General features: G+C 41.3%; 1 protein-coding gene across 1 annotated transcript; it reads left to right on the top strand.

Annotated features, from left to right (window-relative positions):
- Positions 1–8,469: 8,469 nt before the first annotated feature.
- Positions 8,470–11,633, top strand: LOC132983722 (E3 ubiquitin-protein ligase TRIM35-like). Its single transcript, XM_061050158.1, has one exon. The coding sequence runs from the start codon at positions 8,805–8,807 to the stop codon at positions 10,191–10,193; it is 1,389 nt and encodes a 462-aa protein (XP_060906141.1). The 5' UTR covers positions 8,470–8,804; the 3' UTR covers positions 10,194–11,633.
- The last annotated feature ends 1,795 nt before the right edge of the window (positions 11,634–13,428 follow it).

Here is a 13,428-nt window from a genome sequence, read left to right as displayed (position 1 = left end):
CAGAGTGTTAAAACATCGGCTCCCGTGAACAAAAAAAAAAAGTCTGAATGTTCTTCTGTGTTTTCGTCCACGTATTGCTCTGCCAGATGTGGATCATGCATTTTACAGAAAATGTTCAGTAGTGCAGCGCCAGCCGTCTGTACGTGCTTTTAAATTATGTGGTCTCAGGTTCTGAGGGAGAGACCTGGATGAAAAGAATATAGAATAATTGAGTCTCTGTGCGTCCATGCAGCCTTAGTCTTGCGGTGGATCTGTTTTTTTTTTTTTTTAAACAGACCTAGGTAGACATGCTCGAACAGGAAGCCTCCTGCTGATTCTGACAGAACCACAGCACCCTGTGGGCTCTTCTACTGATCCTCCACTTCACCTCATGTTACTGAACGCACATACAGCCTCCTGAGCAGGGCATCAATTCCACTATAAAACATGTCATGCCTGCCAGAGTATTCACCCAGATGCACATGGAAACCTCATCATGCACAGGCCTGACAGGCATATTGGATTAAATCTTTGATAATGGCAGCACTGACCATAAAACCATTTTTATGTCCTGTTGAAACAAACCTACATCTTTACTGTGACTCCATATTCTCCCAGGAGGATTTAAGAGCTCAACATTAGCACCCACTAAAAAGGAAAGCATTGTCATCAAAGAACAAATTAGGGGATCAGACCTGTGACCTATCTCATCATATTAGCCGTTTCAGTCAATATGTAGCTACCAAAGGCAAAAATGCTGCACTAACTCACTCGAAAGAAGAATAACAGCATTCTGGGTAACCTTTCCCAACCTTGTAAGACCCCCACAACTGAGTTTATCTCCACTGGGTCCCTCCTTTGGGTCATTAGCCCCTCTCACGACATGTTGAGCTGGGCGGAGAGGTCTCGAGGGTCAAAGTTGCTCGGTCCTTGTAAACTACAACCACCTGGAATCGAGGAGGTCCATCCTGGATTCTCCAAAAAGAAAAACTAAATGAGTCATTACGTCAGAAAACAGCAATGCTCTTGCATGATTACCTTGGAGAGCATTACATAGTCAGTATGACAGTAGAAAGAGCAGGCTAAATCCAGCTGGACAGGGTTGACAAAGGATCAACAAGGATCCACATTTCCAGATGTGTGTTTGCAGCAGTATTGTCAAAGCGTTGTTACTAGTAGCTGTGTATTTAATGGTTTAAAAAACTGTATTAGAAATAATTGATTTCAATGCACAGCTGCGTCTGCTTTGTGGTTATTACTGTGTGTGTTTATGTCTGTCAGAGTGTGTGAATGTGTCTCCAGCTGCGTCCGGCATGTTCATGCTTCACGGCCTCCCCTGACAAGACACGCCAGCGAACACATAAAACCAAATGTATGCTCAATTTGAGCAAAGACAACAGAAACCTGACTGTTTACAACATTGAGCAACAGATGTAAAGTTCTCTCAGCTGCTAAGAGAGGCCACATGCGATCACATGATGTCATTTTCAAAGGGTTGAACATCAAATTTCATGCTAATGAGGGGTTTTAGTGGCCATTGGGGGATTCCAACTCTGGAGAGAGATGTTCCTTCACTGTGCAGGGATCCTTCAGTTTCTAGCCTTACAATCTCTACAATGAAGTCTGTATAAACTGCCTCAATCAGGAAAATAAGCACGAGTAATGCAGTAATTTGTAAAGGCCTGCAGTGGTTCAACTGATCATTACACCCTCCAAATTAAAGTGATAATGTATCAAGACCATATCACAACAATAGTTTAATTAACAGTTACAGAGAGAAATTGGCCCAAAGGGCTTTGAAGGGGTTCGACATAAAGGGGGTGTAAATGTCCTAAAAAGCCCTCTATCCTGAAGAATTTGATATATCTTCGACAGGACTTCAAATTTCTTGCCAATGAAGATGCTACAGCGAACACGATCATCCTGTGGGGGCAATAAAAACAGCGCCAGGGGTTGTCAGATTTATTGCTTGTGTGGGGCAGATTGATCAAGCCTGGTACCAATTATCCTTAGCATCAAATACTGGTGGAAAATAAAAACATATTACCAAGATGAAGCACAGCTGCCCGTCTTTGAGGAAGCAGAACTTGGACACGTTTTTTTTTTACCATTTGATTCTTGTGGATTTCTTAAGGCTTGTTAAAAAGAGAGGAGAAGATGAGATTAGCAGTAGTGTGATATGAACTCACAGACCTGCTCCACTAAGATCATTTGTGTTGGCAGGCTCTCGTGGCCGCTACGCAGACCTCGGTGCATACAGACCCCATATGAGCATCAAGGAGGGAAAACATCTGCTAAAAGTCTTTATTCCACTTTTTTTTTCAACTAATTTGTCTGCATTTTGTGCTCCTCATATGTGTGTGTGTTGTTTAAACGGTTCATAAAAAAGATTTCAAAGTGCAATTGGCAATTAAATTACCATCCCTTAAAAACAGATGACTTGCCTGAAGTGTCCTAATATCCTTGTTTTAATATGTTTTATTCACTTCGCACTTCAGTCCCATCCTGCCATGTTCTCTTCACATGACACCCTGAAATCTGTTTCCATTCTATGAGTTCAAGGTCTGTTTACATGACACCGACATTTAAGACGATAAAAAACACAAGGTAACAAACCACTAGTCCCCCATACTCTTCCCACATTAAAGAGTCGAGTCTGGTTCAGTAACAGACAGGGACTTTAAATGTGGTTGTTAAACTGGTGCCAGCAGAAGTAAAAGACTTTGTTGTGGCACATTTCACATCACATGCCCCTAAGTGAACCGCGTAGTGCACTGACTAAATGCGACACAGATAAAGGTTGTTTTTTTCCTGTCATGGACTCTGCTCTATCTTGTAGAATTAGGTCAGTAAATGTGTCATGGTAGAACAAATCACATTTTATAGAGCTTGGTAAACTGTTACTTTTGTTTTACCTTAATATGAAAACTATTAAGTTGGAACTAGGATTTTAAACTTAGCTAGCATGAAAATGCTAAGGGACGCTAGGGGAAGGAGATAAAGAAAGTCTAGAATACAAAGTGCAGTTTCAGACTTGATTATAGCCTGCGCTTCCAACTGGCACCCTCTCTACCCTCTCTGACCCCTCTGCCCCCCTCGAGGGTGGAGAGGGCAGAGACCCACACCCTCCCTTAAATCACTGTACTCATGTTTTTTTTCTTTCTGCTGGTTCTTCTACGCTCTTTTATTGATATTATGAATGTGTTGAACTACACATTCAATAGAAAGACTCTGTTGCTCCGCCCGCCACTTCAGGTCGTTCTTTTTACGTCATGTCTTCCCCCCTAAGATACCCCCTCCTACCTTCTATCCGACAGGGATAGCCTTCCACCGTGAGGTGCTTCTCATGAAGATTTTAGGGGCAGTCAACCTGTAATTTTTTAGAAATTTTCCGGCAAGCAGCTACTAAATTCCACGCTACTGACCTGACTTGCAATGCATTCCAATTTAGCTCTTTTTATTCTGTAGTGCATTTTGGTAATTCAAAAGATTAGTCCAGACCCCAAGTCATTCCTGCCTCACATGGAAAGCCCCCATGTGGGGTTCGAACCCCAAGACCGTCTTTCTCTCTTAACCCTTAACCACTGTCCCGCCTAAATGTGTTGTCTGTAAAGATAAATTTAATTTCCAGTTCATTATGGAAATTGGAAACCATGGTCCAGACTCCAGTGGGAGAGAAACAAGGCCATCCGAGCTACACATGGAAATGTCCCTGCCAGGATTTCAATCCTCTGCCATTTTCCTGTGATGCATCAGTGCTTACTACTAAACTAACGTGCACCTCACAGGGCTTGCTTGTTAGAGCTTATCAGTATTCAAGTATAGAGTGGAAGTTCAAAAGTATGCTACACACCCCAATGGGAGGTAGCCAGGACATTCCAGCAGACAGCCCCTGTTGGGTTTCAGCCCCGTGCCAGCTTGCTGTGAGGCATCAGTGCTAACCATACTAACTAGTGTGTCCTTGTTATGGTTTATGTAGTGTCCCATACATAATGGCAATCAAAAACATGGTTCAAACTCAAGTGGAAGGAGGTCAACCCATTTAAGCTACACATGGAAAGGCCCCTGCTGGGATTCAAACCCTGAACCCAGTCACTTTCTCTTGTTTAAAGGCGCAATCCAGACTTAATTGGAGAAAGACAGAACATTAAAGATTTAACACTGAACCTCTTCCTTTGAAATGCCAGAACTTACCACACTAATGTGCCACCTCACAGTGCTACTTCGTTAGGGTTTATCCACTTTCCTGTACATTGTGATAGTATGTACCATATGGCCACAGCTCCAGTGGGAGTTAACCAGAACATTACATCTCCAAATTGGACGGCACTTGATGAGATTCGAACCTGACGCCAGCTTGCTGTGAGGTGTCAGTGCTAACTCCTACACCACTGTCATGCCTTGTTTAGGTTTAATCAATTTCCAGTTACCAATGGAAATCTAAAAGCATAATCCAGAAGTCATTGAAAGAACGTCAGGACATTCAAACTACACAGGGAAAGGCCCCACCCGGGATTCAAAAGTCTGATCTATCTTGCTGTGAGGCGGCAGTCCTAACCACCACACCAATGTCTTTTCTTGAAGTCCTCTCTTGTTATGTTTTATGTACTTTCCCATCCATAATGTAAATTCAAAAGTGTGGTCCAGACCCCAGTGGGCAGAAGGCAGATCGCCACAAGGGAAAGCCCCTGCAGGGATTCAAACCCAGAACCTCTTGCTGTGTGGTGACAGTGCCAACAACTACATTATTGTGCCGACTTGCAAGGCTTGATTGTTCAGGTTTAAACAACTGATGATGCAGAGTATCATAGCTGAATAAATGTCGCTGTGTTTCTTGATATGACATCTAGACTGCTGACCTTACTGTTATTCAAACGCAGATATAGATGTTCCTATCTTACTCTTGGAGCGAAAACCATTGGGTGTTTTTTCCCAAAAATGTGTCGTACTTTTTGCCATTGTATCCTATGGCAGTCTGATTTGATGTGGGTGTGAATCTTTCAAAAAAAAGGCATCATGCAGACCTGGGGAATGACCCCTCTAACTCATTCATCTGAAACTCATCAGTGGGCCGCAGGAGATTGTTTACAGCTGCTCTGTGTCGCTCTGTGACCCTGTTTCTGAGAGAGAATCAAACACCTCTGTTTCTTTTCTCACGGATGACATCCAGGGATATTCTTACTTTGGATCAGTCTTGTGTGACGCTTTCTGATGTGCTGCAGAAATGGCCCCATCCAGTGCTCGTATGTTTTACCATGCAGGTTCTACGCTGCTTTATTTGGAGTTGAGAAATCTTAAGAAGAAGACACGGAGGATACCCAGGCCAGCCGATGGTGAAATATAAGGGAGTAAGTACAACTACTCCTAATTCTTCTTCCTACAATACATATTTAAATCCGCCTTCCCTAATTCCTCATCATCTCATCTGGTCTGTGAGGGAAGCAGAGGGAAACCCAAAATGTTTCAAACTGCCCGCTAACTCTGAACATCTGGTCCTGCAGGGAGGAGGGTGACCGTGTCAATGGCGGCCCTTGTCTCCCCCCCCCTGTCAACACCATGAGAACAGCCCACCACACGGCGAACAAGGAGGCATGTGTGTGTGCGTGTGTGTGTGTGTGTGTGTGGACTGACAGTGTTCATACTGGAATGATATTTAACAGACTTCTTTGAGGCTCACAAATTTTAGGAAGGGGGCGACTGTGATATGAATGTTTTATTTATTAAGTTGACTCTAAAGGAAAGTATCGATGAAGTCCATTTAGCTGGACAATATCCCTCTTATTGAAAAACTCTTCCGTTTGCTTGGATAGCATCTATAGGAACATGTATGGAAAAAATGCTAATTCTTTTTTTAAGGTGTAAGTACATGGTGCTGGGACTCTAAATCAGAAAAACCAGCAGAAAATAATTGCATATTGTTTCAGTACTTGCAGCTATTCTGCACGTTTAATGTCTGACCGCACATGAAAAAGTAACAACCATTGCACAAAATCAATTTATCAATGAGGCACCTCGGTTGCATATTTAACAAGATTATGAGAGAATGTACAAATGATCCTTCCTGATGGAGTTGGTTTTCACTGCACCTGATGCATCTTGTTGACTAATTGATTCAGAGCCCATTGATTGCTGCCACCTGTGTGGAAATAATGAACGTTATAAATGCTGCCGTGCAACTTGTAGCTGAGTGTTTAAAGCTCCCTGATGATATCCCTGAGCGGAAACATGATGTTTTCTTGAAAGTGGAATCTACAAATTAAAAAGCAAATTCTGTTGCTGAATTTAACATTTGCAGATCCTAACAACTGGTTTTGTTACATGAGCACTTAAACTGCTTAAGAAATACTGCATTTAATACCATCACACGTTGAATTAAATGTTAATTGTAAGGCTCAACTGCAGCATCACACATTGGGTTGTTACAGGCACACAGAGCAGTCAGAAGTTCGTTCAAATATTAAAGCCTCATCATCCAAAAATAGCATCGTCCAGCATCATTTGATAAAGATAAACTGTGTGCCTCACACTTAATTTCCTCTTCTTGTGACTCTTAGACGTGAAGGTCCCCAAGACAATATTTTCTTTGGCAGACCCGCTGCTTTTACAATGATTAAAAATCTTGAATACATCACTCCCTCTGCTGCCGCACAGTTTCCTGCCAGAGAGTGAAGTTGTGATTGTCTGATTAGCTAAACTCTGTGTCACTGATGTGAAATGGGACACTAGTCCTATCTCGACTGGTGAGATAACGTATTCTTTAACGCTGGAAAAGCACGACTCCGTTCGTTTAAAATCCAGAGAGAATAATGCATTAAGTTTGACTTTGACTATTTGATGAAGCTGTTCGGTTTCTATCCAAACTCAAAATGACAGAATCAGGTCCTCGCGCCTACAACTACAAAGTTTTCATGTGATCGATTTACTGCACCCCCTTCCGAGTAAAAAAAAGGAATACATTAAATGAACACACACTCCACTATGCACATGTTATGGGGTGGAGGGAGTGGAAGTTTGGGGAAAAGATCTGCCGTCCATCGATGGTGATTAAAACATTAACAGCTGTCCGCTCTCAGCGCAGTCAGCGGAGACATTACTGCAGAAACTCTCCACTAATCTACACTGTGGAAAAACTCAGCTGTCTGTCTTCACCTCTCTGTTTCTAATGATGTTAGAGCTCACATCACTTTCACCTTAGACACATAGACGTAAACAGTGAAGACATATACGTGATTAAATCAGATTCTGTACTGCTCTGATGGTGGCTGAAGGTCCAGAAAAGTGAGGGAGAGATGTTTTAAGGGCCTTGAGGAGACATGAGGACTATATAAGGAAAGGAAATGGTCCATACAAGAGCACATGTAATCCCTAACTCCCATCCAAGAATAACTTTTTAAACTATTGAAATCACTTTCTATTCCCTCTAATGTAAACTTATGTCAGCTGATAAGTCACTTTTCCACCAGACCACGCCCCCTCAGTTGGACTGAGTGTCAAAACATTCTGAGACACGGCTGCTTCAGTCCACACTGTCCGACCTTGACATTTACCCAGTTACTGGTTGTCCTGACTTTTTTATATGTACTTGATGTCAAAGACAGGGAAGTACACAACGTGAAAAATGAAGGCACACATGAGCCCAGTTTGATCAGTGATGGCTGTGAAACTGAATAAAACTTCAGGATCCAGATTTCAACACAGATGAAAAACATGCAAAGAGAATAGTATCAAGAGTAGCATACATTACTTTGATAACACATCACTTGCACCTACATTGTCAGTCATGAAAAAATGAAGCTCCCCCGGCCTTTCAGCGAGATGAGCTGGCAATACTACCAACCGGCAATCCCTGACGTCCAGCCACCACCATCGGACTGTGTCATCCCACAACCACCGCCGTCCTCACTCACACACGGCCTGCTCCGACCTCCACCTCAGCGGCAAAGAAGTGTGGACTACAGGAATGCGAGGATTAGAAAGGAGAAATCCTTCCTGCATATTATCCCATATGCTCTTTTGCAAAACGTCTCGAGATACTTGCGATGAATTGTCGCTATACAAATAATGATTGATTGATTGATTGACATAAAGCATGAGCGCTGGTAGTAATCTACATAATGCATCATGGTGGTGGAAGATGGGCCACTGTTGGGACAGACGAGTGGCACATTACCCTGACCCCCCCCAGTGACATGCCATCGACTTACAGTAAGAATAGGCCATGAGCAACATCTAAAGTGGCATGATGCCACATTGCCAAATTCTCTTCATCTATCACGCCATCATATTTTCTCTGTTTTGGTTGTTCACTCAAACTATGAAATACAAACTGTTTCTGAAGATCTTACTGAGATCTTCAAGCAGTATAAGAGCTCCAGACAGGGATGTAGTGTAACTAATACAAAATATGTTTTTCTTAGAGATTCCAGAAAATTTGACTGTTTTCTGTGGGTGTTTTTTAAGTGAAGAAGCTCTGCCCCCTTACATGTTTCACCTGAAACAAACCAGGAAACAGGATGTTATTCTGCCTCACTCAGAAGAGATACGCCCACTGACAGACACACAAGACGCAGACAAAAACCAGCACGACTTCCACCGAGAGAGGACAGGTGGAGGAGGGAAGAGACGACGATAAGGAGACTTTATTAATCCCTGAGTGGAAATTGAATGAATACTGGGAGTACTTGTTAAACTGGGATACTCGGAATACGACCACTTCAACCTGATACTGAGTTTAAAAGAAAAAGAATCAGAGTGAAAGTAATTTTCTGGGCTGGGTAGAGACTTCCTGTTTTTCTGCTGCATCTTTAGCTTCACTCTGAGATAAAATGGCGTCCAAGTTAGAGGAAGATCTGTGCTGCTCGGTCTGCCTTGACATCTTTAAAGATCCGGTCATCCTGTCCTGCAGCCACAGCTTCTGTAGAGAGTGTGTGCAGGGCTGCTGGAAGGAGAAGGTGAACCAGGAGTGCCCAGTTTGTAAGACAATCCATTTAAAGGAGCTCCTACCTCCTAACTTTGCTTTAAAGAATCTGTGTGAGAGTTTTCTGCAGGATAGAGATCAGAGAGCTTCAGAGGATCTCTGCAGTCTGCACTTTGAGAAACTCAAACTCTTCTGTCTGGACCATCAGGAGTCGGTGTGTCTCGTTTGCAGAGATTCAGAAAAACACTCCAATCACAGATTCAGACCCACTGAAGAAGCTGCTCGTCGACGCAAAGAAAAACTTCAGGAAACTCTGGAGCCCGCAACGGAGAAGTTGAAGGTTTTTAAAGAAGCTAAAGTGATGTTTGATCAAACAGCAGAACACATTCAGGTCCAGACCCGGCACACAGAGAGGCAGATTAAGGAGCAGTTTAAGATGCTTCACCAGTTTCTGGAGGAAGAAGAGGAGGCCAGGCTGAGTGCACTGAGGGAGGAAGAGAAGCAGAAGAGTCAGAGGATGAAGGAGGAGATGGAGGCTCTTAGCACAGAGATAGCAGCTCTTTCACACACAATCAGAGCCACAGAAGACGAGCTGACAGCTGAGAACATCTCATTCCTGAAAAACTACAAGGCTGCAGTTGAAAGAGTTCAGCAGCACCCCCTGCTGGAGGTTCCACAGCTGCCCCCAGGAGCTCTGATAGACCAGGCCAAACACCTGGGCAACCTGAGCTTCAACATATGGATGAAAATGAAGGACAAGGTCTCCTACACCCCTGTCATTCTGGACCCAAACACATCTCATCCAAACTGTATCCTGTCTGATGATCTGAGCTGTGTGAGAGGAGGAGAAGGAACGCTTCCTGATAATCCAGAGAGATTTAACCACTCCCTCTACGCTGTCCTGGGCTCTGAGGGCTTTAGCTCAGGAACTCACAGCTGGGACGTCAAGGTTGGAGGCAACCGTTGTTGGGGACTGGGTGTGATAGCAGAGTCACAGAGGAAGGGAGTCATACAGTCTGGAATATGGACAGTATGGTTCCATGATGGCGTACACAAAGCATTCTCCCCATCACATCCACAGACTGTTCTTTCGGTGAAGAAGAAGCCACAGAGGATCAGAGTCAATCTGGACTATGACAGAGGAAAGCTGTCCTTCTCTGACCCTGATAATAACACACACATACACACCCACACACACACTTTCACCGGGGTGATGTTTCCGATGAGTTCAACTGTGGATCAACTCCCCCTGAAGATTGAACCAGGGAAGATCTCTGTGACTGTGGAACAAGACTAAAACATGAGGATGGTGATGATGATGATGATGATGATGATGATGAAAATGACGATGATGATGATGACAATACAATTATAATGCATGATGATATTGATGTATATAATGATGATGAAATGATGATAATGATGAAGATTATATGATGTTGATGACAATGATATGAGGATAATGATGAGGATGATTATTAACATCAGTCGGTGTATTTTAAGTGAATTTGATTTTAATTTATTTTTATTTTTTTTATACTTTGTTTTATTTTTTTTTCAAATAGTTGCTTCATTCATATGGTCATTTCATTTTAATGAACATGTTTTCAACATAAGATGTTGAATGAATCAAAAAAGAAGCAGCAACATCTTTAGAAATGAATACACAGACATACATACACATCAAAACAATGAAATAAGAGAGAGAAAAAAAATGAATATAAATAAAGAAAAAAGAAAATAGAAAACAAACAGACAAAAACAAACAAACAAAAGGATAAGGGGAGGGATATAGCCCCTATGTTCAATGCAAATTGAGGCTTCCACATTTCTAAATTGGATTAATTTAAATATTTCATGGGTATTGTCACACAAATGTGCACATACATTTCATTTTCAAACCTGCATATAATTACACATTTATATTAATATTGACTTGTATGCTCCTTCCCACAAGGTATTTCCTTAATAAGAAATTATACGTATGCAAATTTGTATGCAATGTATTTTTTTTCTTTTTACATGGCCAAACTTAGGATCTTGTCAATATCCCTTTTTTAAATTAACAAATCAACCAATTCATTTACATACTTAAGCACAAGTGGGGTGGTCAGATCTTTAATGATCCTTTTCTAAGAAGAGAGAGGACAGGCTTTATTTCTAGTATGTTGATGATGATTATAATTTTCCTTCATTTAAAGTCCATCTCTTTTTAAACAGGTCTTCCATGTTCCTTATTCTGTGAGTTCCTTCTTCCATACATTTTACTTCTTGAATCATAATTTTCCATTTGATCAAATCTGGGGTTTTAGTTTTTTCCCAGCCTTTTGTTATTTGCTTCATTGCTGTAATTCTGAGTATTCTAAATAAATAGTGTTCGTCTTTTCCAAGACCTACTGGAGGTTTTCCAAGTATGATGTGCTCTGCTTTTAAATATAACGGTTTGTTGAAAATCTCTTCAACAAACTTAAAAACTTCTAACCAAAAGTAATTCAATAGATTGCATGAATAGAATATATGTAAATGATTTGCATTACTTTCACCACAGTTTCTCCAGCACTGTGAGCTTGCACATCTTTTATATTTGGAAATGATTCCAGGTGTCAGGAAGTACCTCATATTTATTTTCCAAGTAAATTCTCTCCAGAACAAGGAACTGGTTGTTGTATGTATTTCATTAAACATCTGTTTCCAGTCTTCATCAGTTATTTGTGTTCCCAGCTCTTCTTCCCATTTTATCTTTACGTTATGTGAGTCATCTTCCACATGTAAGATTTTATACACTTTACCCATAGTATGTTTGGAACTAGCATTATGATTTTTCACGATATATTTTTACAGGGGATGAATATTTTGCATGTCTATTATTTGCTCACTGTATAGATAACTTCTTATTTGCAAATATCAATAAAATTGATATTTAGGTATTTCATAATGTTTGGAGATATTTTCAAAGGAATCTATTTCATTTTTAGAAAACATTTGCCAGAATCTGACTAATCCTTTTTTAGCCCATGAATTGAACACAGTATCTGTTGAGTTTGTCTTAAATTCTGGATCTCTAGCAATTTCATTCAAATAAATCATTTCATTTTCTGGTATGTTTAATATCTTAACAATCCTCCTCCACGTTTTTACAGTGTTTGAAATGCAGTAATTATTCATCCCACAGTCTCCTTTCTTTTTACCAAATATTACTGAGTCTAAAAATTGAACTGTCTGGAATATGGACAGTATGGTTCCATGATGGCGTACACAAAGCATTCTCCCCATCACATCCACAGACTGTTCTTTCGGTGAAGAAGAAGCCACAGAGGATCAGAGTCAATCTGGACTATGACAGAGGAAAGCTGTCCTTCTCTGACCCTGATAATAACACACACATACACACCCACACACACTTTCACCGGGGTGATGTTTCCGATGAGTTCAACTGTGGATCAACTCCCCCTGAAGATTGAACCAGGGAAGATCTCTGTGACTGTGGAACAAGACTAAAACATGAGGATGGTGATGATGATGATGATGATGATGATGATGATGATGATGATGATGATGATGATGATGATGATGAGGATGGTGATGATGATGACAATACAATTATAATGCATGATGATATCGATTATATGAAGTTGATGAGGATGATATGAGGATAATGATGAGGATGATTATTAACATCAGTCAGTGTATTTTAAGTGAATTTGATTTTAATTTCAGACTGTGAGGAATGTGACTGTGTTCAATCCTTAAATCTTTATTTGTATAGTGCCAATTCACAACAAATGTCATCTCAACACGCTTGACAAAAGAGCAGGTAAGGTAATGAAGGTAGAGAAGTTTATAACCCCCCCCCCCCCGTTATATAACGTTTATAACGGGGGGGGGGGGGGGTCTGCAAGGAAAAAGAGGTTGGGAACTGGTCTGAGGAGGCCTTTCCTGCTAACAATAAAAGTTCTCGAAACCAGCTGACTGCTATTGTGCCATACACAGACAGCTGTTGACCAGAACACACTAAGGGTTTAATTCTTGAAAAAAGATGTAGGCCTGCTTTTGCCTTTAGGTTTATTTTAGAATTTGACTTTTATCCTCTGTCTGCAGGACTCTTAAAAAAAAGCATCAAACAGCTCTTTTCACTCGAACATCACAAGGTTTAGTCAGCTGAACACATTCATGGGGTGCCGAGTTTTGGCATCAGTTGTGTGGGCGTTCAACAAGTGAATCATTTACAGAAATCAAGTGATTTGACTTGACATATGAGAATGTGGAGGAAAACAAAGCCCACTAGCACTGTATCGAGAAACCACATGGCTTTGTGCTCGTCATAATGCCAGTAAAGATACCAGATTTACCGAAAAAGGATAAATAAATTGTGACTCTCACATCCTCTCCCACTCCTTTATCCTGTATCTGTTTGTGGCAAACAGCCCACGGATTTCCTCTCGATGCCCCTTCAGATGGGAGCGTGGCTGTGGGCGGTTACATGCCTCTTTTTGTGTGAGCTGTAAATAATTTCTTCAATCAAAGAGTCTTAC

Source organism: Labrus mixtus, chromosome 11 (genome assembly GCF_963584025.1).
Source record: "Labrus mixtus chromosome 11, fLabMix1.1, whole genome shotgun sequence".
Classification (NCBI taxonomy): Eukaryota; Metazoa; Chordata; class Actinopteri; order Labriformes; family Labridae; genus Labrus; species Labrus mixtus.
This window is presented reverse-complemented; position numbering and strand designations above follow the sequence as displayed.